General features: G+C 36.3%; 1 protein-coding gene across 1 annotated transcript in view; it reads left to right on the plus strand.

The window, feature by feature from the left end:
• The window catches only part of LOC110451591 (putative glutamate synthase [NADPH]), a 68,017-nt gene that overhangs the window by 8,020 nt on the left and 32,244 nt on the right, over positions 1-27,753 (plus strand). The window contains exons 3-9 of the mRNA XM_021499710.1: positions 978-1,108; positions 13,511-13,637; positions 14,250-14,330; positions 19,958-20,002; positions 20,431-20,526; positions 26,640-26,776; positions 27,171-27,375. Of these exons, the coding sequence (XP_021355385.1) occupies positions 978-1,108; positions 13,511-13,637; positions 14,250-14,330; positions 19,958-20,002; positions 20,431-20,526; positions 26,640-26,776; positions 27,171-27,375 (822 nt within the window). The remainder of the gene's footprint in view (positions 1-977; positions 1,109-13,510; positions 13,638-14,249; positions 14,331-19,957; positions 20,003-20,430; positions 20,527-26,639; positions 26,777-27,170; positions 27,376-27,753) is intronic.

The raw sequence follows: 27,753 nt of genomic DNA on the forward strand, positions 1-27,753 counted from the left end.
GAAAAAACCCCATTTAATTATTAATCTATCACAGGTTCAAGAAAGTTTATTTGAGCACAAAACTTAGTTTGAGCATGAGAAAGGTTTCATGAATATGGGCCTAGGGCTGCAGTAGCTGAGTGGTTATAGTTATAAGACACCTGCCCATCTACGATAACTAGCTCTCCACCACTGGGTCACCATGGGGCAGGTTCATATTACCATGCTTCACAATACCATTCGACACTGGGTTCAAGGCCTACATATAGGGTAGTTGCCAATCACTGGCCACAGGTCCATGGTTTTTCTCCGGGGACTCTGGTTTTCCTGCTCCACCAAGACTTGGCTCGTCCTTAAATGACCACAGCTATTAATAGGACGTTATAATAAGCACAAACAAACCAAACCAATAACAACATCAGAAATTTAAACTGTACATTGTAAAGGTAAAAGAGAGGATGGGCCCAATAGGGGAAAGATAGCAAATTATTCTTTAAAATCCCTCTTCTTCTGTAGGAATGAAAGGATTTGGTCCATATTTGATGTGGAGCATCCATTGGGGAAAGGGAACCAATTTTGTATAAATGGTGGGTCTGGCCCCCTGGGGCTGAGGGGCGGGGCCCAATAGGGGAAACATAGCAAATTATTCTTTAGTCTGGAGCATCCTTGGGCCAAGGGGACGTAATTTTGTATAAGCAGTGGGTGTGGTCTCCCAGGGGACAGAAGGGCGGGGCCCTATAGGAGAAATAGAGGTAAAACCTTTAAAATCCTTCTTCGACCATCTGGATTAAGGGATTTTATCCTTATTTAGTCTGGAGCATCCTTGGACCAAGGAGTTTCAATTTTGTATAATTGGTGGGTATGACCCCCCTAGGGGCATAGGGGTTGGGCTCTGTTTGAAGTTTATTCTCCCTATATCTCAAGTATTGGCTGTGTCTTTCTGAAATTTCATATGTACTTACAGCACTGGTATACTGTAGTATATCATTGTTTTGCAGGTTTTGCGAGATGCACAGATCATGTTGCAGCGGATGGAGCACCGCGGGGCATGTGGGTGCGACAATGACACGGGGGACGGGGCGGGAGTCCTTACTGGCATTCCGCACAAACTCTACCACAAGATCCTCAGGTAATACCGCCTTCTTACACACACACACTTTTAATCACCCCTTTTTTTATCGGAGATTTATGTTTTTGTGTTGATTCAGAAATAAGTGTGAAGATGAAGGATGTATCACCTATCTGGTATTAAATTGTCTTAGATAAACTTACTCAGGCTAGTTTCAACAATGAGTACACTGAGAATTACCTTAAAGACCGCTGTTTATAATGCACACTTGTCTATAATGATCACCTGTCTATAAAGTCCCTTATTTATAATGATCACCTGTCTATAAAGTCCCTTGTTATAAAGATCACCTGTCTGTAAAGCCCTAATCTATAAAGATCACCATCTATAAAGCTCACCTGTCTATAAAGTCCCTTGTCTATGAAGATCACCTGTCTATAAAGCCCCAATCTATAAATATCATCTGTCTGTAAAGCCCCAATTTATAAAGATCACCTGTCTATAAAGCCCCTAATCTATAATGTGCAACTGTCTATAAAACCCCATGTCTATAAAGACTACCTGTCTACAAAGATCACATGTCTATAAAGCCCCATGTCTATAAAGATCCCATGTCTACAAAACCCACTGTCTATAAAGATCACCTGTCTACAAAACCCACTGTCTATAAAGACCACCTGTCTACAATGGACACCTGTGTATAAAGACATGTTAAGAACTACTGTCAATTAAGATTGTGTAGAATGACCACCTGTCTATAAAGACACCTGTCTATATACAAACAAGAATTGATGTACTGCCTTTGATCAGTTAAAGAACATCAAAGAGATTTACCATTGGCTGGTGGAAATTATTAGGTCATATTTTGTAGTATGACAAGAATGTATAACTATGAAAATATCTAATGTATGGAAATTAGTTGAAGTCTATGTAACAATGTTTTCACTTAATCATTGCAATATTGTCCAGTCACTGTCACCTCCCTTTCTTGTTTAACATTCGTCCAGGGGAAGAAGGCAATGGGTTCTGTCCCTAGGCCGGGACATACATATACCATAATCCGTAGAAATGTAGTTGTTATTCCCTGCTTAACGTTTATTGTTTAAGGTAATTAATGTCAACAACTGGTTCACCCGTTGTCAGTATGATGGCCGGTCAGAATAGCGTACTGGGTGCCTTCAGCATGGTATTTCATTGAGGTAGCACTCTTAACGTCGGCATCACATCCATGATATTAAAGGAGGCAAATACATTATCATACCCTGCCTCCAGCAGCCATAGACACAACAAACATGGAGGCATGTACTTAAATGACCTTAGCTGTTGATACAACATTAAACCCTCTAAAACGTAACTAAACCAGTCAGTGCTTTTCTTGGTGGATATAATTATATAACCAGTAATACTGTACAGAAAACCGGACCTCAGACACCATCTAGAAAAAGCTGACATGGTAGCTATGATACTGTCGTCAACTTTTATATCGGTCACGACCTGGTTTTTAATGGGGTTATCTGCATATTTAGGTTCAAGTTGAGGTTATCTGAGTAACGGAATGTACAAACATTGATTCACAAATCGGTGATATGTGTGCATGTTATCAATAAATATTTTGCCAACCAAATTTTTGCCCACTGGCTTTTTGAATTTTAAAATTCACCATAGGTAGGTGAATCAACTGATGTACATGCATGTCTTTTTTTGTCCCATGTTGAGTTTCCCTTTTGTTCAAGGGGCTAAATGGGAAAAATAAAACGGAGCATATTTCCAGTTAGATAAAAGATAAACAATGACATTATCGTTATCATGTCTGTCTATACCTGCTGAAAAGATGCTAGGTCAATTATCTGTTTGATAAAAGGTGATCTAACCTTATCCAATCAATGTCCTATTTCATAATCATAATAATACTCATACAGGGTCATTATATAGGTCAGTGTTTGTCATTTTGACTTATACATTGTACATGTACATCTATCGGACTTAATTGAACCGCAGTACTATACATTCAGTGATACTAAAGGTCATTTTCTATGGCCTACACAAATCAAATGTGGAGTAAGATTATAACACCCACGACTGAAATACTGAAAATATTTCTACAAAATCATTATTTGTTCGATTTATTATTGTTGGGTTGTTATGATTGCAGTGCATTTCATAAATGTTCTATGTGAATGAAAATATAGCAAAAATTGGATGGTTTTGAACAAAACTGTGCCTGTCCTTCCATACTTTATTTTCTTGAAGTTGACTTTGCACTGTCAAGTCACTGTCTCTAAAATAGAATGGGGAATGGGGGTTAATAATACATTGCATTGCCCTTTTTGAACAACCCGTGTTTATTTGGATGGTAAATAGTTTTAGGTAAATATCCTACATGAAAAATGACACTAGGATTCTAAAATCCTAAATGTCTACCTGTCAAGGTCAAGGTCACCGATCATGATACTACAATAAAACAGAGTGATACACTGTCAAAACTACATTTTACGGCCCTTTCTGACTGTTCATTTTGGTTGTACCTGGTGGATATATTAACGCCATATTACCCGGAGTCTCAAATCCAAGATAGCCACCATGCGTTACTTCTAAGACCTCGATCACACATTCAGGACTTTTACTGCCGTCCTTGATAGGACCATTCCCGATTAAAATTTGTCAACAGTCTGATCAAGATCCTGTGATTCGTGACGGGATATTCACAAATTTGTAAAAACATTTATTTAACCATAACAACAATCAGATATTGTTCAGGAAGCGTCCCTATTCAGCAGTTTCAAGTTGAATTTGTCCCAATTCTCACGTTCTTACTCAGAATCCGATCCGGTTTGTTATCTTCCACATGGAAAAAAACGATCGAACCTGTCCCGACAACATCCAGATTCTTCCGAATGCGATCCGACAGGGATCAGACAGTGACCAGACAGTGAACCGACGCTGATGGAAGACATCTGGACTCAATCAGCAGGAAATGGCAATGAAAAATTTCTCCAAATCATACCTGTTCATCACAACAGCATCCCGATCCACAGGGACTGTATTCATGAAACTGTTCTCATGCTCAAGCATGGATTCTGTGCTCAAACCTACTTTCTTGTAACTCGCTTAAATCATGTCAAACGGTCAAAAAGTCAAATGTAAACATTGAAAACAGTTGTCGGCTTGTAGTCTCTTCAATGTTTTTCTAAATCATTGAAAAAATAAGATTTGTTTATGAATTTATAAGTAGAACAAGAAATTCGGCTTGAGCACAAATTCCATACTTGAGCATGAGAACGGTATCATGAATACGGGCCCAGAAAACACAGGACAATGTCACGATTTTGATCCGATACAGCAGAATCTGTCACATTTAGTCACGATTGTAATCCCACTAGATAAAATCGGCTGAGTTTTCAGAATTTTACGGGATGCACCTTACTGTCAGGAGTGCTTGACCGACCTCTCTGGACCTTTCCCGATCCGTAGGACTCTGTTACGTACGTATACGACTGCGTTCAGACACTGATAGGACATTCAAGACCATTGAGGATAGTATTCCAACTTTCTCACTTTTATTGTCGTTGCACTGTCTAATCTCAAATGGGAGCCATAATCGGCGCTGCATTATTGGCTGAGATATATACTTATATTTATGAATCACACTTGTTGGCCCAAATGTTAATGTAGGAGGTTTTAACTCATTCACCTCTACATAATTTATTGAACTGGACTTGCCTAGTCTTTGATTTGGTAAGGTTCAAATGTGATTTTAGGGGTAAATTGATTAATGTGGGATAAAACCAGAGTACCCAGAGAAAACCCACATGGTTAGGCAGGTGACCCTATACCTTTTCACATCCAATCAGGGAATTAAACTATGACCATCTAGGTTAAAGGCGAGTGCACTATCCAATGTCCCACCTGACCACCATACTTTGAGGTAAATGGTATTCAGTGCAGTGAACAAGAACATATCCCATCCCATGAAACAAGTTGGCTGCTATGGCTTGTGATTGGCCGAGATCTTTCAGGTTATTACTACTGTTAAGGCTAACACAATGTCATGTGTGTAATAGGAGTGGAAAAAGGCACGACGTTCTACCAATTGGAGCTACCTGGTTGCTGACTAAATTCCTCCCCCGGTTTTCTAAGTCTTTGTCCCTGAAGCTCTCACTATTGACAACCCAAGTTTGTGTATCCCCTTGCCAAGTATTCACCCAGTACTTGTAACAAGGCTTGGTCACAGGCACCAAATGTAATAGGAGTGGAAAAATGCATGGCCAGACTGGGGTTTGAAACTGGGACCTTCTGAACTTTAGTTGGACACTCTACCAATCGAGCTACCTTGTTGCCGACTTCATTCCTCCCCCAGTTTTCAAAGTCTTTGTCCCTGAAGATCTCACTATTGACAACCCAAGTTTGTGTATCCCCTTGCCAAGTATTCACCCAGTACTTGTAACAAGGGTTGGTCACAAGAACCAAATGTAATAGGAGTGGAAAAATGCATGGCCAGACCGGGATTGGAGCCCGAGCCCCTCCAAACTATAGACAGACGCTCTACCAATTGAGCTCCAACGATTGACCCAGTCCAGTTCTGTTTCACACGTAGAACATCTAGAAGAAAACTGAAATGGCAAAGAGAATATTGTCAGATTTTTAGCTTACATATTCTATGTAAAGTCTTTGTCTCTAATCAAGAGGCAATTTTGTTTTCAAATTTTAAATTCAGGGAGAATTTGCTGCCTATTCTGCCAATCGATAAACCCTAAAGTGTATGTAATTGCCATAGCAGGGTCATGAGTCATCAAAATGTTTCAACCTTAATCCCTATAAGCATGTTAAGCTGTATGTTATAAAGGTATGAGTTTTGTGACAACGCCAGATGGGAGGATCAGGTACAGGTACATTGCTGTACAAAGCTGTAGGTCTACTGTAACAGTTGTTTGTTATAGGGAGAACACAAGTCAGTGACATCCCTGTCTGACCCCGGGGTAATGCCAGTCTGGAGCAGTAACCCTCCTTCAGAGACAGAATACCGTATAGCCATGTCAGATCTTAAGGATCCCTGCCCTATCGCAGGCAAAACACTAGATAATTCAATTGTAGCTTTTGTGTATACAGTAACCTTCCCTTTACTTTGTTTTCTTGTGTTGAAAACTGGGCCTGGGTACTAACCATTAACCTGGGGTAGCTCAGTTGGTTATTATTAGAGTGATGGTATATTGATCAGAGGTCCAGGGTTCGAACCCTGGTCAGGCCCAGGGTTTTACATCCCAATATGAATTTGAGAGTCCTGGGACCCCCAAAATTGAAAATTAGGGGTCATAGATAAATAGTTTGGGTCCTCATATACTATAATTTTCAGTATTCATTGCTTTCAGTCATATGCATCATTAAAAGTTTGAAGACTGGAATTTTTTAAGTTATCATTTCAGGGTGTCATGGGGACACAGGTGCTCAGGTCTTATGGGTCCTGTAATGGAAAATGGGGGTATTTGAAGCAGGGTTCCTCTTTATGTAAAACCCTGGTCTGGCGCCCTTGTATTTTTTGCATTAAAAAAATGTTTTGTTATTCTTTTTTTTGTTTGTTCATTTCATCATTACTGCAAGATATGATTTTCTGTTCAGAAATGATTTATCAAAGCTTTTGTGATATTGTAAAAAAGTTTCCAGCGTATAGCTACATGTACGCACAGTTTTTTGGCAGTGGTACAGTGTTCCTTAAAAATGAGTGAGTTGATTTACCTGATAAATGGAGGTAGGTCTCGGGGACAGTACAGCATACTTTATACCTGTCACGGGTCAGGTTTGAGAAATGAACAGGTACTGGAATATGTCGTTTGTGACCACCTGTACCTACATACTAGGAAAACATATAAACAACTTGTGTTTGTTATTTTCATCATTTCGATTACAAATCCTCCAAAAGATTTAGTCTATAAGATGGTTACAAGAACACCTGAAGAACTAATTAGATTTAGTTGGTCATCAGTCAAATTTCAAAGGTCAAATGTCCAAAATTTGTACTATTCCATTTGGGGGGGGGGGGCATGTATGATACATTTGTATCTACATGTATGTGAGCCCCCATTTACTTTGTTTCCAATTCTGGACATCAGTTTCAGATGCCATACAAACATGTGTGCAAATTAGCACCTAAATATGAGCCCATGTGCAAATAATAATATAACCATGTAGAAAAATCTTGGCAGAATACTTCAACTACCTAGTATAGATTCTTTTACTTCTAAGTACATTGAAACACTTTAGGTATAAAATCATTATAATTGCTGTCCTCTACCATGTTGTCTCCACTGTATTGAGCCGGTATAACATAGATGTATCTCTTCTGGAGGTCTTCAAGTTATTGTGTCGGAAGTTCCGCAATGTTTTTTCTCAGTGTTTTTACTCAGCGATGTGCATAATCATGTAACTATTTTGTTGGGCGGTGTAGGTTTTTAGGTCACCTGAGCTTTGCTCAAGTGACCTATTCTAATCGCTTTCCGTCCGTCAAGCGTCGTGCGTAAACTTTTTACATTTTCATCTTCTTCTCAAGAACCAGTGGATTGATTTTTTTCAAACTTGGTCAGAATCATCCTGTGAGATGAGGCTACAAAATTGTAAAATTTGGATTCCTACCCCAACCCCTGGTTCCAGGGCGGGGCCCCAAAGGGAAAATTAACCAATATTTCCAAAATTTTCTGCTCCAGACTCAGAGGTACTACATTCATTTTCTCTGCATGGAAAAAAAATCCATCAGGGGCTTTACTTAAATCGTAAATTTCAGGAACCCCGAGCTATCTGTTTTCCCTTGGGGAGGGGGTAAAGTTTACTATAGTTTATATTGGGAAATAACACTTTCGGGTATATTTTATCCATTTTCAACAGAAAATTACTGCAACTTAGTCAGAATCATCTTTGGTGAATGAGAGTATTACTTTGTAAAATTGGGATTCCTGCCCCATCCCCAGGGGCTAGGCCGGGGGCCCCAAAGGGAACATTTACCAATATTTTCAAATTCTTATCCTTTGATGACATGACAAGTATTGTATTTCACTTAGTTTACATGCTGATTTCCACATCACATCTTAAACAATAAAATAAAGCTACCAGTACCTATAATATAACTCAGGTGACCGCTAAGGCCCTTGGGCCTCTTGTTTATGAAATATTTACACCACAATTTTTTCATTTCTTTTTCACACTGATAGAAGTTTTGGAATAGATCCTTCAACATCTGACAGGTTTGAACAAAGTGCAATGTCAGCGTAATGGGATATTGCAAGCTCTGTTGTGTTTAATAGTGTACACGTCTGCCCTTTCTATCAGGGACAGACCAAATGGGTACACATCCATAACATGCCTTGATCACGAGGAAAAGGGGGTACAGAATTCAATTACGCCAATCCTGGATCACAAATATACATTGGACACCAGATACATTACAGCAACAATTACAAGATGAGAAGAATTTTTACAGGGACAGATTTATCTTTAGGTTTTCTATTATAGAAACATATCAAATATATGTATGTAATTAGGGTATATATGGGCACCATTATTTAGCCATCGGCTGGGATGTCAAATAAAATTTGTTATTGATTTTAACATCCTAATTAGAAAATATTTCAAACTCATGTACAAATGTGTGTTTCTGAATGAAACCTGTCACTAATTCAGACTAGAAGACAACGGAGTATGTACAACTCCAGGTGATTGGTACTTGTATCATTACACAGTACTTGTTGTACTGTGTATGGAATAGAAAGTAATTATATTATAACTGTCTTTAAAATCATTTTTTCTTTCTTTGCTACCAATGACCTTAAATCCCATGTGTCTTTTTTTCTTTTTCTTCATAAATGAAATATACTTATAATAGCATTCAACCCAGAACTCAAAATTATTTGTTGATTTTTTTGTGTAATTTCTTCAATATTTTTGTTTTTGCCTAACCCTTATTTTTGTGCATATACTATAACAGTTTATCATTAATTTCCTCGTATGTATCTTGTACTTACCTGTGTCCTGCCCTGACAACATGAATAAGGTAGATGGTTTTGGACTGTTCTAATTGGAAATTAAATAAAGATGTCAACCCCTTCATTTTCTATCCTGTTTAATGGTGAAACAGAATTTTATCTAGGTCAGGTAAACATGCTGTATACAGAAGTTTAAATTTAGCATGGAATTTATTCTGGTCGCCCTAAACTTCATGTGCATCAGTCATGCATCATGCCTAAATCTCGTGTTCCTAGATGCTTTCATGATCAGCAATTGAAAAATCACTTAACCTTGACAAAAGAAATAGTTTTTTGCCCCAATATCAGATTACTTTGCTAAGCTATAAATATTTTGTCAAGCTAAGAAGGTATTTTAAATGAGGTGACTTATAAATAGTATAAAATGACCTTAGGAAATACAATGAAATTGTTATTTTCTGCACTATTTACTGTCGCATGATCAGACCATGTGCTGGACATGTGGAATGTTTCGTGGTCGGGCTCCAGGGTACCAGTGTTTACAATATAGTACTGTATGTATAGAGTGACATTTATCGAGCTTTAGCTCAAGTGACCTATTGTTATCCGTCTTCGTCCGTCGTCGTCTGTCATCCGTTAACATTTTACATTTTCAACTTAAGCTGAAATACGTAAACTGGCAAAGATATTGCATTAAAGTTTCATGGGACGGTTACTGACATTTCCCTGACCAAGTGTTGTTATTTTTCAGGCCGATCAGAAATCCAATATGGCCGCCATGGCCGCCATTTTGAAAAAACATTTCAAACTTAAAGTCAAGTTCTGCTGGGCCGATTGAACTGAAAGTTGGTAGGAATGATCGCCTCATGGTCCTGACAAAGTGTTGTTATTTTTCGAGTCAATCGGAAATCCAATATGGCCGCCATTTTGAAAAACAATTTCAAACTTAAAGTCAAGTTTTGCTAAGCCGATTGAACTGAAACTTGGTAGGAATGATCGACTCATGGTCCAGACAAAGTGTTGTTATTTTTCGGATTGATCAGAAATCCAATATGGCCGCCATGGCGGCCATTTTGAAAAACTATTTCAAACTTTAAGTCACGTTCTGCTAGGCCGATTGAACTGAAACTTTGTAGGAATGATCGACTCATGGTCCTGACAAAGATTTGTTAATTTACGGGTCGATCAGAAATATAATTTGGCTGCCATGGCCGCTATTTTGAAAATACCCTTTTCAAACTTAAAAACAAGTTCTAATAGGCTGATCTAACTGAAAATCGGTCTAGGAATGATCAGCTCATGGTCCTGACAAACTTAAGTTGACGTTAAACTTAACAATTTTTTACTCAAATTGGTACATATTTCAACAACAAAAATATTAACTGTAGGACTCAGGTGACCGTTAAGGCCCATTGGCCGCTTGTATAGTATACATGTAAAATTAAATATTTATTACTTTGAAACTCACTTATACTTTTTTTTACCAAGGAACGGTGTGTTTGGCATCAAAAGTAAATGACATTAAGCTAAATCAAGGTCACTGCCTACGTACAAGGTTACCGTAAATACCTGTCAATATACATGTCCATTTTATTAACGATTTTAATGCTTTAGAGACGCCTTTATAGACCGGTTTGGGGTTATTTATAACTTTAAAAAGTAGATATCTTTAGACATGTGTTGGTTAGTTACTGTCCTGATCATGTTTGTGGTTTTAATGTACATTTATGTATAATGTTTTTGACAGGTGTGCCTTAGTACATGTATTCTTATTTATTTTAGAGCTATTGAGACTCATTTGCACATTGATTTGTTTGTTTGTTTGGGGTTTAATATCCTCGCAACAGCGAAGGTCATATGACACAACAGCCAAGGTCATATGACACAACAGCAAAGGTCATATGACACAACAGCCAAGGTCATATGACACAACAGCCAAGGTCATACTACGGTGTCTGCAGATGATGGGGCCACTTGTATGTTGTGATATAAGATAAGATATTTTGACTGTCTAGGCTTAAAAGTCAGGGGCAAACATGCATCCCAATATGTAAAATGAATGAAAGCAATATAAAAAAGTCCAAAATGATATAACTAGTTTTGTGAATACACATAATGAAAACCTTTAATATATGTACATGTATGATGCAAATCCATCGATTTTATATTGCGTCATATTTGGAATCAAATTCACATTTATTTTCAAATCCTATTCTATTTTCACAATTTTCACGTGTGATATAACCCATCTAAGAGTGAGGGGATAAACTGCTGAGCTAGAAAATCAGACTGTCACCCTTATAAACAGTTAAACTATTGTACTTTGTACCAGAATAAAACATTTTTTAGAAAGAAAGTGATAGAAAGGTTTGTTTCTTTATTTAGAAAAAAACAACAACATTAGGTGTGCTTGCTGTCACAAAGTGTCAGGTTCTATTCAAAGCGGGGCACTGCGGTCAGGCCGGTCAGGCCACCCAGTCCCCTTCCTAATACATGTAGGTAACTCCCCATCAAACTGCCATACCAGGGGGCTGGGGGCCTCGTAATACATGTAGGTAATTCCCCATCAAACTGCCATACCAGGGGACTGGGGTCTTTGTATTTTGTAATATATAAGTGTAGCTCATCATCAGGCATACCAGCTTGTCTAGACATCATCAGGCCTACCAGCTTGTCTAGACATCATCAGTGTTTGGAGTGAGGGGGGAGAGGGGTGGGGGTAGAGAAGCTATGTATGAAGGATGGGAGTAGATATGTGTCGGACATTATCTAAAACTAAGAATGATAAACACATGTGGTTGTGTTCTTATCCACATCTTCGTATGTTAATGAGACAGAAGTGTATCAATAACCCATCAACACAGATACATATTGATCCAAGTCATTAGTCTCTCCTGTAACACGCTTTCCAGTTCTTTCCTTATTTCTCAATTTCCTTTCCAATCAATTTACAAAATGTACCCTTCTGTTGTCCCATCCTAACCCCACCCAACCCCTACCCACCAAATTAACTTTACCTCCTCCTGTCCTCACAACCGTCCCCTCCCATGACACAAGTCCTTTATTGCAAACATATTTAGATTTGGTAAGGTTCAAATGTGACTTTAGGGGTGAATGAGTTAACTGCCTTTTCCCCCCAACAGACTCTTCCCCCCCCCCCCCATCATGCCCTGTGACTCACAAATACATGAAAACATGGAGGTATCTCCCCCACCGAGCTATCACTACTGCTTAAGACCCCCTCCCCCTCCATTGCCCCCTCCATTGCCCCCTCCCATACCAGAAATAACTGTCAGCATTGCATATCACACCAGGCCTATGTTCTGTACAATTAGCCTGAAGAGATGTGATGCTGTTAGCTATCGTTGTGTTTGTCTTTCTACACAGCTTAAGTCAAATATCTACTCATTTAGGTTTATTGACTTAACAATAATATATATATGTAATATGCTTTCCTGAATGATAGAATGATCCATCTTTTCAAATTCTGAGAAATCATGTTTGGATGAAAATGTTTGACCTTTGAAAGATATGCTGTTATTGTAAACCTAAAATATTAACTTGTTGTTTACTTACCTGCTGTTATCCACTGCATGTTGGGAGAGTTGACTAATGTGGGGACCCCTTTCAGAATTAGGAATTTTTGCTCAAATAAATCTACTGCATGCATTTCAACATTTGGGAATTTTCTTATTTTTTTCCTACTTTTTAACTACCTGGTACTTTTCTGTTTCCAATTGCCTCACTTGGCCAGTATTGGCCTTGACGTTGAGCCATCGCCTAAGTGACGAATGTTGTGGGTTCTGTCCCCTGACCAAGACAAACCAATTACCGTAACAACCCATGTAATTTGCGCAGTTTTTTTTCAGAAACTTAATACCCAAAGTGGGGTGTGCGCAAAATACATAGGTAGTCCTTAAAATTGGTACTTATACTTTCCTGCTTTGCTGATGTTCAGAAAAGCTTTAACAGGTTGTGTTTAGGACTGGTTTACCTGGTGTCAGTATAATGTGAGTGGGGGGAATACTGTGTCGGGTACCTTTAGCATTGTATTTCAGTGAAGTTGCACTATTAAGGTCGGTCGGCATCAGATCGGGATCCCTGCTATCACAAGGCGGCAAATACACAAAAATACCACCTCCAGCACATACACTAGACTCAATATACCAAACCAAACCACTGTAACTTATTTCAAGGGATTTGACATGAAAGGATTTTAATCTAAACGCTGTGTGCGAAATGAACATTATGTGTACAGCACACCTGAAATGTAACATTTCCAGAAAGTAAAAACAACGTCAAAAGTCAACACAGGAACATAGAATTAAGTTTTTCACAGGATACTCCTCACAAAAGAATGACAAAAGTACATGTTTGCAATAGAGCTGAGTTAAGCTTTTAGTTCAGAAAATATTCAATGATATCTCATAAATCTAAATTAACTGCACTAAAGTAACAGCTTTTGTAACTGAATCATGTTTGTTCCGTCATCCAGAGAGGAACAGAATATCGAACTACCTGACGAAGGTTGCTATGCCACAGGGATGATCTTTGCTGATAAAGACCAATCACAGCTAACTAAAGATGCATTTACATCCATAGCAACGACCTATAACCTCCAGGTAAATATTACTATTTGTCAAGTAAGGTGAGTATTTAGACCTAAAACTTGATTTCAGATTAAACTTAATTAAATGCTTATGTGTTGGATCCTATAACTTAATTACTTTCTTTTACGATAAATGATTTTAACTACTCCAAAGCATTTAGGCAAGTATGATAAAATTGAATTGTTGCTCTGTTGATTTAATGATTTAAATGATGAAAATAGAAGTAGCATATTTCCCATGCCACTAACCTCAAGACCTGATGTAATACACATTGTACAAATATGTATAACATCACTAGCTAAAACCCTGTATTTAATGTCCGAAATATTGGAATAATTAACTACTAATGAATTCTGTCAGCAATCTTGAAACACCACAATATTAGGTCTTAATGAGTGAAATGGCACCATATTCTGGAGAATACTTAAGTTTCCAAATTGTCTAAGCTACTAAATTGAACTGACTCTAGTGGAGACTAAGAATGTTTTTGTTTATTACATAAATTTTCGTGTATACATTTTGTACAGATGATAAATCGGGGAGGGGTGATTCTTTAAAAAAAACTTGTTTATAATTTGTTTACTTTTGACCAGTAGTTTTTACCTGTATTTACATATTTGATAGATTCTGGCCTGGAGGGACGTACCCATAGACAACTCAATAATAGGAAGGGTTGCGAAGACAACAGAGCCGTTCATTCTACAGGTAAGGTCAAAGTTCCTTAGCTTGTCCCATTAGTTTTCATTTGCCATGCTTGATTTTCCTCCATGACAACGATTAACCTAAATTGAATCATACATTTTGGGACTTTTAAAAAAAAAATGATCGTGGCCATGTTTATTGATACAATACAAAGTAGATATACTTTGTTATACTGTGAAGATATTTAAAATGTACCTGTGTAGGATGTTTCAGAGTCTATTTCATTAAAATGTTGCGTTCACTAGTTTGGACAAAAAATTATTTCCAGTGCTGTTTTTGACAATAAATATAGTAACAGGTACATGTATATACTATAAACATACCTGTTTTAGTGCAGTCATATTTTAATGTAACATATTTATCCAGCAAGAAACGTAAGAGGGCTAGATAACATATAATCTTTGATAAATAGCCTTTGTTATCACTTTTGCTAAACTGCAGTAGATATGGGTGGGCTTATTACCAGGCATGGGCTTATTGCTGGATGTATAAGTTATAGTAGTCGATGACGTTATGGTCAGTGTATTAGCACGGTTATGATTTTGAGGGAAATTTACAAACACTTTAGAGATTCGGAAAAAGGAGGTGTATTAATTAGCAATAAAAAATAGATATTCCTCCAGAAAGGAAACCAAAAGCTGTTTAATTTAAGACATAGTTAACTAATAAAAATAGGTACATTTACAGTATACACAGTACACTAAAATAGGGTTTAGTTACGGTATAAATCTATATATAGATATATAGAATAAAAACATAAATTTTTCAGATCGTCCGCTAGGCCTTTCTGCCTTCTAGGGCTTCTTCAAGCAGATTATAGATATATATATGTTTATAAATAAATACAAAATGTATATACAATGTATGTTTACAGTATACACAGTACACTAAAATAGGGTTTAGTTATGGTATAAATCTTTATATAGATATATATATATATATATATGTATGTAAATAAATACATAATGTATATACAATGTATGTTTACCGTATACACAGTACACTAAAATAGGGTTTAAATATGGTATAAATCTTTATATTGATATATATATATGTATGTAAATAAATACAAAATGTATATACAATGTATGTTTACAGTATACACAGTACACTAAAATAGGGTTTAAATACAGTATAAATCTTTATATTGATATATATATGTATGTAAATAAATACAAAATGTATATACAATGTATGTTTACAGTATACACAGTACACTAAAATATGGATTAAATACAGTATAAATCTTTATATAGATATATATATGTATGTAAATAAATACAAAATGGATATACAATGTATATATGTTGTCCACTAAAATAGGTATGTTTACAGTAACTAATGTACTCTACCTCTAATAAGTCGGGGAGATGGGGCTTGTCTATATTGTACTATGAACTGCACTCATAATATTATTCCAAAATTTGACGTTATATGCAGAAAGTTTCCTGTATGTTGACCATTAATTGTGCCCTCTGTACAATTCTGCAATGTTGAATCTTCTCACCCACACGTATATAATCAGCACTTTAATCATACATTATGTCAAAGGAATCTGTCATTTGCAATTAATTCAAACAAACGTGATCCTCTGTTAATTAAGGTCACATGTATGCTGTATATAGCCTCATTTTCATGCCAGTGGTATTTTTTTTACCGTACATATTACCACGAATTCCTTAATTGAACATAACAGTAAAAAATTTGTTATGAAGTATTAATGTGTTTATATACATAATCTCAAAACTATGAATTTAAAAATTCAAATACCAAAGTTTTCCTGCATAAAATTTCGATCAGTGTGCTTGAAAATAAATGAATTGAATTTTATTTTAAATAAAGTGATTCTAAAAAAGGTACATGTAGAAAATAGTAATTTTGTTTTGTGTGTTGATCTCCGGAATGTTTCTGTGCGGGTGTGTGCCAATGGTGAATATATATCATGGTGTAACTAACATTTCCTATCTCTTTCATCTTTCATTTTGTTAAGGTATTGTGTCATCAAACTTATAAAAAAATCTTTAAATCAAATATAACAAAAAATTCTATGCCAAGAAAAAATTACAATGTACATGACCAAGGTCTTTTTCTAATTTGACCCCGGGAATGTTCGTTTTATGCACTTCATAATTATTATAATGCACTGCTGGAATTTATTCTGTTGTATAATGCTATATATAACAATGTATTTTATAATGACATTTTAAAAGAATTCTATGAAATATGCCACCATGTTGCCATATATTTGTATAGAACTTTGGTGTAGCTTGTCATTAAATCCCAATCTTCATTAGATTACTTCCCAGAATGTTTACATATGTAATTTTCCCCAATTTTTGTTGTATTAGTGTGTGTGTTTTTTTTGTTGGTATGGCGAATACGCCAGCATTTTTCCTGGAGGATTTCACATATTTTCCAGAGATGCCTCGAACCTTTTATGATTGAAAGGTCTGCAGTCGGGGAGAGATGAAATTTCCGACCCCGAGGCGGCCCATAATTCTCAATCATGTGATTAGATCACCACTACCTGCCCTTGAAAGTCACGTGACTGAAATGTTCTATAAATAGGTTTGTCTAATACAGCAAGTATTGACTTCATCAAGCTCTTCTCTACTGTTGGAGGGACTCGTGTGAATATTGTAGATGATTTTCTGTTTCTGTGAAGTTCAAAGCAAACAAACAAAATCAGCATTGACCTTCACATTCTCAAATGACCTTGGTTCACCGCAAGTGTGTGATTTAATTTTCTGAAAGTGAAAACTGCACCTTAGATTTACATGTGCTATTTATTTAGATTGTAAAACATTGATTTCCATGCGACTTTTAATCAAATGGAAACAGTTACATATGGCCCCAGGCTTGTTTAATTTTGAGTTTAAAACCAGGTATGTCTGCTACATTTAAATAATGTTATACATGTATCAACATAAATTTTCCCTGTTGAAAAACAGACACTGAAGTTTGATGTTTGCAGAATAATCTCATTTTCTTTGACTTTATGTTCTTCATAAAAACAATTCATTTCACTTTGAGTACTCTAAAGCTATAAATGTTGATTTACTATTTCGTACACTTAGTCTGGTAGACACACTTTCAGTGGTTACTTCTTCAATATAAAGAACAGTTTCACCTGTCATACTTTGTGCTATTGTTCTCTCCGAGTCATTAATTTGATAAATATTCATTTATTATTTGCCAAAAGCCAAAATCCAATAGACGAATAGAAAGGACATAGCTTCGGAAATGTTTTGTAAAATTGTTTAATATGTAGATTGGGTGTAGTTTTCACTGTTGCTGAAATTTTAAATTGTCTTGCCATAATGGATGCATGTGCTTTGTTTTGCGATACACACGATTTGTCCTACTCCCGTATACCTGGTACATATGTACATATACCTGGTTTATCTTCCCTGTTGACTTTGAACATATACTGTACCTGTTACACAATCATTTTAACCATTTAAATATTCTCCAAATAATTTTCTTAATTGCATAATAGCAAGAACTATTACGCCATTACCTAAAATAAAAAATCGTTAGCAATAAATTTATTTTTTTGTTTTTTTGGTAAATTCAAGTTTCGCAGAATTAAACAGATGACAATGGAGTAAATTATCATCTAAATCTTAAAATTTTATGTGAAGTAATTTTCTAAATGAATGAGTTACTTTGTGTCAAGTTGAGACACTGTTTTTACACACACAAGTCCTTGAAATCATTGAGTTAAGTGTTAACATGTCTGTTCAATATCAACATGTCTGGCTTGTGATCATCAGCATCTCGTCCCTTCTATCGAAGCTTCCCCAAATCACTCAAGAGGGCTGGAGACATGCATCCCGTATAAGTAGAAAATTAGGTGCAATTCAGATGGTTACTGCCATGGATACTGTTAGTATACAAAGTCTACTGCCATGTATACTGTTAGTATACGAAGTCTACCGCCATGGATACTGTTAGTATACGAAGTCTATGGCCATGGATACTGTTAGTATATGAAGTCTACTGCCATGGATACTGTTAGTATACGAAGTCTACCGCCATGGATACTGTTAGTATACGAAGTCTATGGCCATGGATACTGTTAGTATACAAAGTCTACCGCCATGTATACTGTTAGTATATGAAGTCTACCGCCATGGATACTGTTAGTATACGAAGTCTACCGCCATGGATACTGTTGGTATACAAAGTCTACCGCCATGGATACTGTTAGTATATGAAGTCTATGGCCATGGATACTGTTAGTATACAAAGTCTGCCGCCATGGATACTGTTAGTATACGAAGTCTACCGCCATGGATACTGTTGGTATACAAAGTCTACCGCCATGGATACTGTTAGTATACGAAGTCTACCGCAATGGATACTGTTAGTATACGAAGTCTACCGCCATGGATACTGTTAATATACGAAGTCTACCGCCATGGATACTGTTAGTATATGAAGTCTACCGCCATGGATACTGTTAGTATACGAAGTCTACCGCCATGGATACTGTTGGTATACAAAGTCTACCGCCATGGATACTGTTAGTATACGAAGTCTATGGCCATGGATACTGTTAGTATACAAAGTCTGCCGCCATGTATACTGTTAGTATATGAAGTCTACCGCCATGGATACTGTTAGTATACGAAGTCTACCGCAATGGATACTGTTAGTATACGAAGTCTACCGCCATGGATACTGTTGGTATACAAAGTCTACCGCCATGGATACTGTTAGTATACAAAGTCTGCCGCCATGGATACTGTTAGTATACAAAGTCTACCGCCATGGATACTGTTAGTATACAAAGTCCCTACTAATAGCTCATCAATGTATTCCAACAGAGCGTAGACAGCAGTCATATCGTATAATAAGCAGAATTGAATTAAGATTTGTGTCGACGTGGTTGACTCAACTCACCCATTGAGTTGAAACATGTCAACATAAGTCTGAATTAAAGGTAAAATTCACCGATACTTCTCAAAAACATTGGTGTTCCTACGTACATACAAACGCACTCAGATGTGGAAATATTTCAATTTTTATCCCTATTAAAATAAAAGGCACTATTTTAAAGAAATGTTGTACAATAAAACCCTATTCAGCAATCACCTGATTAGCTCCCGATTGTCAAATCTCAAATTAAACATATGCACCATATTCAAAATTCTCCATGTCCATCAACAATAGTGATCACCAGTGTTGATTTGTCAGGACAATGGCTCTCAGTAAGCTACATGTATCCTGGTGTAAGGTCTTAGGCAAGCATTAAAGCTATTTCATGATTGATATTTTTTGTAAGATTGTGTAACAGGTACATTGTGTTTGGAATGTGTATTGGAGTTAAAAGAAACTGTTTCTAAGGTGATGTGTTGCTTTGAACTTCACAACAGAAACCATTAATGCAAGCTTATATATCATCTTTGTATGTGTAATATCAACATGCTTTTAAGAAAAAAATATAGCATAGTTCAAACAACCAAAATATACAAAACTTACCATAAAGTGTTGATGATTTCCGTTTGAAAATAAGAGATGGTTGAATTGAGAACGTTTTTTGTATAATCATTATCAACAAGATTATCAGAAATACCTTTGCTTCTGTAGGTGTGGTAAATAACAGAATTTTTCTTCTTCTTTAGGTGTTTGTGACTGGCAGTGACGACATTGAGGAGTTTAAGCGACAGGTAAGTTACGTTTTCAAAATATGAGATAAATTACAAGTACATGACAAGACGTTGCATGGACCTCTCATCAAATTTAGTCTATATTTACCCTGTGATATGTTGATATCGGGTTATAAACCGAATTTGATCTTCAGGTTCAAAGGTCACACTTTACAACTTTTGAAGTAAAACGCTTGTTTTGTAAGGTATATCATGAAATCCTCAATTTTGTTTATATTTACACTATAGTATGGTAACATCAATTCTACACCCAAACTTATTTCAGTGGTTACAGGGTCAAAGTTAACTTTATCACCATGTGAGAGAGGGATAACTCTGTGAGCCACCACTCACTTTATTTGTTTCAGTTTTTTTTTTTTTAGATCTAGCGACACATTTTGAGGTATTTTAGGGTCTTGTAATTGTCATGATAATTTGTATACGAACAGGTGTACCTGCTGAGAAAGTACAGCTCCCATCACATCCCTGAGCAGGACTTGAGGTATTTCATCTGTACCCTGTCTACAGATGTCATTGTGTACAAGGTATGTATACTCTCAAATGCCATCCTCATGTTTTGACTCCAAATACAAACAGAAATTTGTTACTCGATGGTCTCGACCCAAGCTTTGGGTTCTTCAGGTAACCACATCACATAGTGATTCCTGGTGCCCAAGGGCCCAACATATAGACACTGCTTAGTTATTCCATCCCATCAGGGCCTCATTTACAGATACAAGCTTAAGATGTACCATATAATTACTAAACCCATTGGTATCTCACTCACAAACACCACTCAGTGCCTCATCCCATTGGTGCCCTACCCAATGGCTAACCCCATTGGTGCCTCACTCCAAGACACCACTCAGTGACTCATCCAATTTGTGCCTCACTCGCAGACACCACTCAATGATTCGCCCCATTGGTGCCCCACTCAGTGACCAACCCCATTGGTGCCCAACCCAATGGCTAACCCCATTGGTGCCTCACTCACAAACACCACTCAGTGACTCATCCCATTGGTGCCCAACCCAATGGCTAACCCCATTGGTGCCTCACTCACAAACACCACTCAGTGACTCATCCCATTGGTGCCCAACCCAATGGCTAACCCCATTGGTGCCTCACTCCAAGACACCACTTAGTGACTCATTCCATTGATGCCCCACCCAATGGCTAACCCCATTGGTGCCTCACTCCAAGACACCACTTAGTGACTTATCCAATTGGTGCCCCAATTACCTTCACCACTCTGTGACTCATCCCATTTGTGCATCACTCGCAGACACCACTCAATGACTCGCCCCANGCACCCAGTGACTTGCCCAACAGGGCTAAGCACTCATACAGCACTCAGTGACTCATCCCATCAGGGCCTCACTCATGGACACCACTCAGCGACTCACCCCATCAGAGCCCTACTCAAAGACACCACTTAGTGACAAACCTCATCAAGGTTTAACTCACAGACACCAATCAGTGACTCATACTACATGTATTAGGGCCCACTCATAGACATTACTCGGGGATTTGCTCCATCTATGTTTGACTTACAGACACTAGATACTCACTTATCGGGCCCAACTTACAGACACTATGGAGGCCCCAAGCTGAATGTTCTCATTAATTACTTCACTGTTTTTTCAAGGCAAGTGTTAATGGTGAAGGATTTTTTCCCTCACTTCAGTAATTCTTTTCTATGGAAAAATTTGAGTTTAAGAATTTCCTTTAGTAAAAAGGAAATATTTGTGAAAGTGGGACCAGTGACCCCATCCTATCAGGGTCCGATTCATAGAAACTCCTGGTGACTTCAGTCCCATTCATAGAAACCCCTGATGACTTCTTCTAGTTGGGGCCTGTTCGCTGATAAAGCTTAACTTTTGTAGTCCCACTCACAGAAACCTCTCCCACCACTTCCGCCACCCCTGATATCATATGTGAATAAATAAGACTTGTAAGATTAAAAATTATATCATTTACGAAAAACAAGATTAGCAGGGTAACAATATTAGGTGAGCCAGTAGATTGTTGGTGTTATGTCATTTATAGGATTTTTTTTTAAAAGTTCAAGGTGTTTTATTGTGTTGCTAAATACAAGTGTGTTGATGCTATTTATGTCTTTGCTGATGCAAAACATTTGAATGAGCCTGTATGTGGTAAGCTTGATAAAAGTTAAAGGGGAATGATAGTTATTTATGGACACTTAATTACTGTACACATGACCTTGAATGAAATGAGATCTATGCTAGTGTTCACGTGGGGAAGTAGTGTAAGAGGGCTCCAGGGCTGCCCTTAGGTTTACACTTGTAGCATGCACATTGTATTTCCATTGAAAGTATGATAAGCTACAGGGGAAGATAAATAGAAATACTTTATGCAGACTATTAAAATAATTATATTCAATAATACACAAGGCATGATGAGAGATTCAAAATATTTATTTGATGACAACAGTAAGTATTATTTGTAAATTTTTAGAAGTTTTAAGAAAACAACAACACAATTTTAAAAGTTTTGTAAAGATCTGGTGAAGCTACCAAGGCTTGAAGAATTTGGCTCGGGCAACATAGCATGCCACATTACAGATGTACAGTGTATGGACAGTGATTTCATTAAATAAATATTTGTAGACATTGCAGACCAATCCAATCATAGGCGCCAATTTATCAATAAAATATTACCTCAAAACTAATTACACTGGAGTATAGGAAGCAGAGCTCGGACCATCCCCCAGCTCTGATCAAAACTAACACGATAAGAGTACATGTATAGCTGACACTGACAACAGGAGTATACATGTGTTAGCCTGTATGTGTTAATTACTGAATACATATATAAATATATACATACACATGTACAGGCTGTTTTGTCTGTTACTACAGTTGCTGAATCAATATTCTGAAAAATAAAAAGGCATATTTTGGAAATTTATTTGAGTAGTATGTTTCAATAATGCTGAATTTGTAACTAAGTTTTTTCTTTCGCTATCAATCGTTGTGGATGTTGCAATTGATAAGCAGCAAGTATGCAGGATACTCAGGGTGAAAAAAGGTGTGTTTATAGACTGTGAAGTAGGAAATTCAGCTGTTTTGAATAATTTAAATAACATATTATAAATTTTTATAATATTTTAAAGGTGTTATAACATTTGAGTTTTGACAGGACCATACACGATTATTCATTACATAAGTTGGCAGGAATATGTGTTTATAGATTCCAAAAATAGCTTAAATGTTTGGCTTCTGACCAGACATAAATTTACTTAATTAAGGACCTTATTTTTACATGGCACAGATAACTAATTTAAGCATTCAATGAATAAAATGTGCAATTTTTTCTTTCATCAGCATCTATTTTATTCAACGCATGTATAATTTATGATACAAATTCACTTAAAAAAGGTTTTCTGTGAAAATGGAACAAATGTTGAGCAGTTTTAAGTCAATAAATCATTGATTATCCTCCTTAGATATTTTGTGTTATATCATATTAGATTTAAACCATTAGGAGTAGGGCAAGTCTAAACGAACATACAGGTGATTTAAGAGTACATTTACATATATATAAGGGATCCTCGTACCAATGCCAAAAAACAAACAAAGAATGAAAGACATCAGTGAGTTAGTGCCCTTGCTTCCTCACTAGATGGCACTGCCACCAACTAAGTCCTACAACTCCAATGCGGACAGTGGCGTCGCCTGCCAATGCAACAGACTCAAAAAGATATTTTTTTATTTCATATTTTTGATCAAATGATATGAACTATAATACGTAATTATTAGTTCTTATTAACACTTAGATAGTTGCATTATAAAATGTTGATTAGATAATGTTTATTAGATTAAGGAAAGTAATTGAAATGCCCCATAAAGTTGCATTAAAAAATGTTGATTATATAATGTTTGATAGATTAACGAAAGTAATTGAAATGCCCCATGATTCGAAACATGTTTTTGTTTGAAACAGTATTGTAATTATTTACTGTTAAAAACTGAAACTTGTTTAATACATTAATTAAATGTTAAAACATTTTCACCTCATGTTATAAATTGTTAAAAGAAATTAAAAATGAATCAATGACACTTTTCATTTAATTCATAAATTTTATATGCTTCAGATATTTATAGAATGTGTTTTATTTGATTCAATACTTGCAATTCTACAGTATGCATTAATTTTGTAAGGCCAACTTGGTTGCAGCGCCATCTGAAAGGGCGTTAACTCACTGTTGTCTCTCATTGGAAATTGTTTTTCAGGTCATAATGATAGGTTTGATAAATCATTTCTGAAGAGAAAATTGACCTTGTGGGCCTTTTATGGAAAATCATAAAATAGTGTTCTGAATGTAAAAAAATAGTGGGGCTAGATCGGGTTTCTAACACTGGACTTCAGACTATTATACCATCGCTCTAACTGACTGAGCTACTGAGTCTATGGAAGAGGCAGGGCCAAACTGTGATACAGTTATATCCAAACTGAATTAAAGGGCAGGCTACTGTGTATACAAAAACCTGAGGATTAAGGATCCCTGTACCACTGTAGGAAACTAGGAAACTGTAGGAAACTGTTTTTTGGTATGGCTATGGCTTTGATAAATCGTTTCTAAAAAAAAACAACTTGGGGGACTTTTATGAGAAATAATAAAGATGAAATAAACAAAATATAATCAACAGCAGTGTTTTGAGTATAAAAAAATGGCGGGCTAAATCGGAATTTGAACCCTGGACTTCAGATTGATATACTATCTGATAGCTCTAACCTATTGAGCGACCTGGTCAACAGAAGTGTCTTTGCCCAACTGTGCTACAGTTATATGCGAACAGAAGTAAAGGGGAGATTACTGTATATGTAGAAAAAAAAACAGTGCAGCGGGTTAGCGATCCTTATATAAATTGTAATGTTCTGGTCACAAAAGTAATCTCCTTACAATTCCATATAAAACATGAAATGTCACTTTTAAATATTTTATCCATTTTAAATTACTGATGGATTTTTGTTACTGAAAACTACTAGTTTATTTTAAAGAAACTGAATATAAAAAGAAAGATTTGAAATGAAAGTCTTAAATCTGTGATATTCATGGCTACAGGTAGATTAGATGTGATATAATGTGCAAGTATTTTGGTTTTCTTTAATGTACACAACGATCAAAGGCTTACATCACCTTAGTTTACACTCTGGATTTAAAAAAAATAAAAGCAAGGGAATTAGAGAATTAGAGTGTAATTCAAGATATGTAATTTGCATTTTAAAGAAGATACTGGAATTTGTCCATAAAAATACCCTTTGATCATTTTGTACCAATTTTTGAAAAGAAAAGTATACATTGTCGATTGTTTATTTAACCAAAGTGGCAACAGAATCTATCAGGAAGGACAGATACATATTTAAGTACATACTGTAAATACAATGGTATATATTTCATTAGAAAGTATATATTGAAGATTTGGCAGATTAATATTGAGAAATTCCATACTATGTCCATTAAAAGCTATTCAACATGGCCGCTATACCTTGCTGGAACTTGTGCTCTGATGTGAAAACATGGCAACCATGTCTTGTTGTATCAGTGATCCTTAAGCTTCACATAGCACTGATTTTACCTGTAAATAGAGTTATTCAAGTTAGATTTAGACAGATCTTATCATAATATGCATACAAATTCTTTGAAGTAATCCTTTCAATTGATGTTAGTCTATGTTACCTTGCATTTTTAATTTAGTGCTTTATAAGGTCAAAGCTAAACGTAGAAAGTTAGTGTTAGAAATGACAGGGAAAAAGGGAGATAATTGCCTAAGATAGGCTCAGAATGATTATGAGCTTGATGCTCCATAGAAGAAAACCTACAAACCCTTTTCTATGACCTTCTGAAAGCTTTCTGATAAATATGTCAACAATTTACCTAAATGATGGCATGGTCATGCTTGTAACATTTATTAACATTTAATATGATAATTAGATGGGTTTTTTTGTAAACAAACGATTCTCTTCAACAATTCAGAAAGGACTTTGTTTATTATCTTTATTTCTCCAATTTAACAAGCTAGTTTTGTTTGTTCCTGAGTTCTCCAATTTAATTTGGGTATTGATCACAAGACCAAGATAGCTGCCAGTTGGTCATCTTTGAATTTCATAGTATAGTTTGTTGTCATTCCATCTCAAAAAGCAAAGATTGTATTAGCAGGTTCTTCCAGTTTCATAGACTTGAACTGTTTTAGCTTTAAGCTGCTTGATTAGCAGAAAATTATGGCTTCCAGAAATCAGAAATCTCTAATTCTATATGTTTTTCATTACTCTTCTAGTGAAAAGGTCAAATGACAATCTCACTTTAAAAGGACAATCCAAAATGCAAGAGTATAAAGTTTTGATGAAAAATTATCACAAGATGTATTTTCTGCTGACATGACTATCTTTCCAAAAAAAAATGTTCATATTTGTATATTGTTATGGGAAACTTCCTTTTCTAGCACACTTACAGTCAATTCATGCAACAGCATGCATGCTTCAGGAGCATACATCTATTTCTATACTCATTAGACCCTAGTGTACCCTGAACTACCAGGTATACATTATGTACATGCATTTGGGTGATTTACGTTCAGCATATTTATCGCATTATTATCATATTTGTATCCAAACGATCTGATGATATTTTCAGGGCCTGTTCACAACCTCACAACTGTGGACCTACTTCAAGGATCTGGAAGACCCAGATTTTGAGACGCACATTGCTCTGATTCACAGCCGATTTTCCACCAACACATTTCCCAGCTGGGAGAGAGCGCACCCTCAGAGGTAGGGGAGACAACTCTTACAATAAAGATTGACGTGTTTCCTATGAAATATCTCAGCTGGATTGGTTTATGTGCTGAACTATGTTTTGGTCAGCACAAAGAAAGTTAAAGATTTCAATCATTAACAACATATGGATGACAATAACAGGATACATATACTCTATAGTATTCACATACAGCATATTTAGATGTCAAGATATGTTTAAAATTGCAAAAGTAATTCCTGGTAATTTTTCCTTGGCCAACAAAGACAATTTATAGACTGTAACAAACTTTACAGAAAAGAATTGCTGAGAATTGATCAATTCATATTTTCAACCTGAACAAAATTAAGTTTTGAGAAAGATATGCTATTATCAAGCTCGTGTCAAATAAGAAGTTGAATGTCTTTACAGGTACCTGGCCCACAATGGGGAGATCAATACCCTACGAGGGAACAACAATCTGATGCGTGCACGTGAGGGGGTGATGAGTAGCGATGTATACGGGAACCAGCTACGCGACCTGTACCCCGTCGTGGAGGAGGGTATGTCAGACTCCGGCTGTGTAGACAATGTGCTGGAGTTCCTGTGTATGGCTGGTGGACGCCAGCTCCCAGAGGTGAGGGGGGAGGAAAACTTTCAAATATACCCCGTATTTGAAGTAGGAAAACATGCTCAATGATTACACTGTAATAGAACCTTCTTATCTTGACAAATTTAAAAAAAAAAAAAAGATGAAACTAGACATCATTTGCTTGACAAGATTTTCCAAAATATTTGAAATTTTACTTGTATATTTCTAAAATTAGCTGTAATTTCTCGGATGTTGTTAGAAAAATCTTATTCTCTAACATGGTTTAATTGACTAAAATTCATGTTGAAAAGATATGGTTTGAATACAAAGTAAACCTGATATATCATATAGACTGTCTATTCTTTGGGTCCTAGTTCTGCTGATAGATTTTGATATTAAAAACCCATGGAAAACTTATGCATG

The sequence above is a fragment of the Mizuhopecten yessoensis genome, unplaced genomic scaffold, assembly GCF_002113885.1.
Source record: "Mizuhopecten yessoensis strain PY_sf001 unplaced genomic scaffold, ASM211388v2 scaffold6135_1, whole genome shotgun sequence".
Lineage (NCBI taxonomy): Eukaryota > Metazoa > Mollusca > Bivalvia > Pectinida > Pectinidae > Mizuhopecten > Mizuhopecten yessoensis.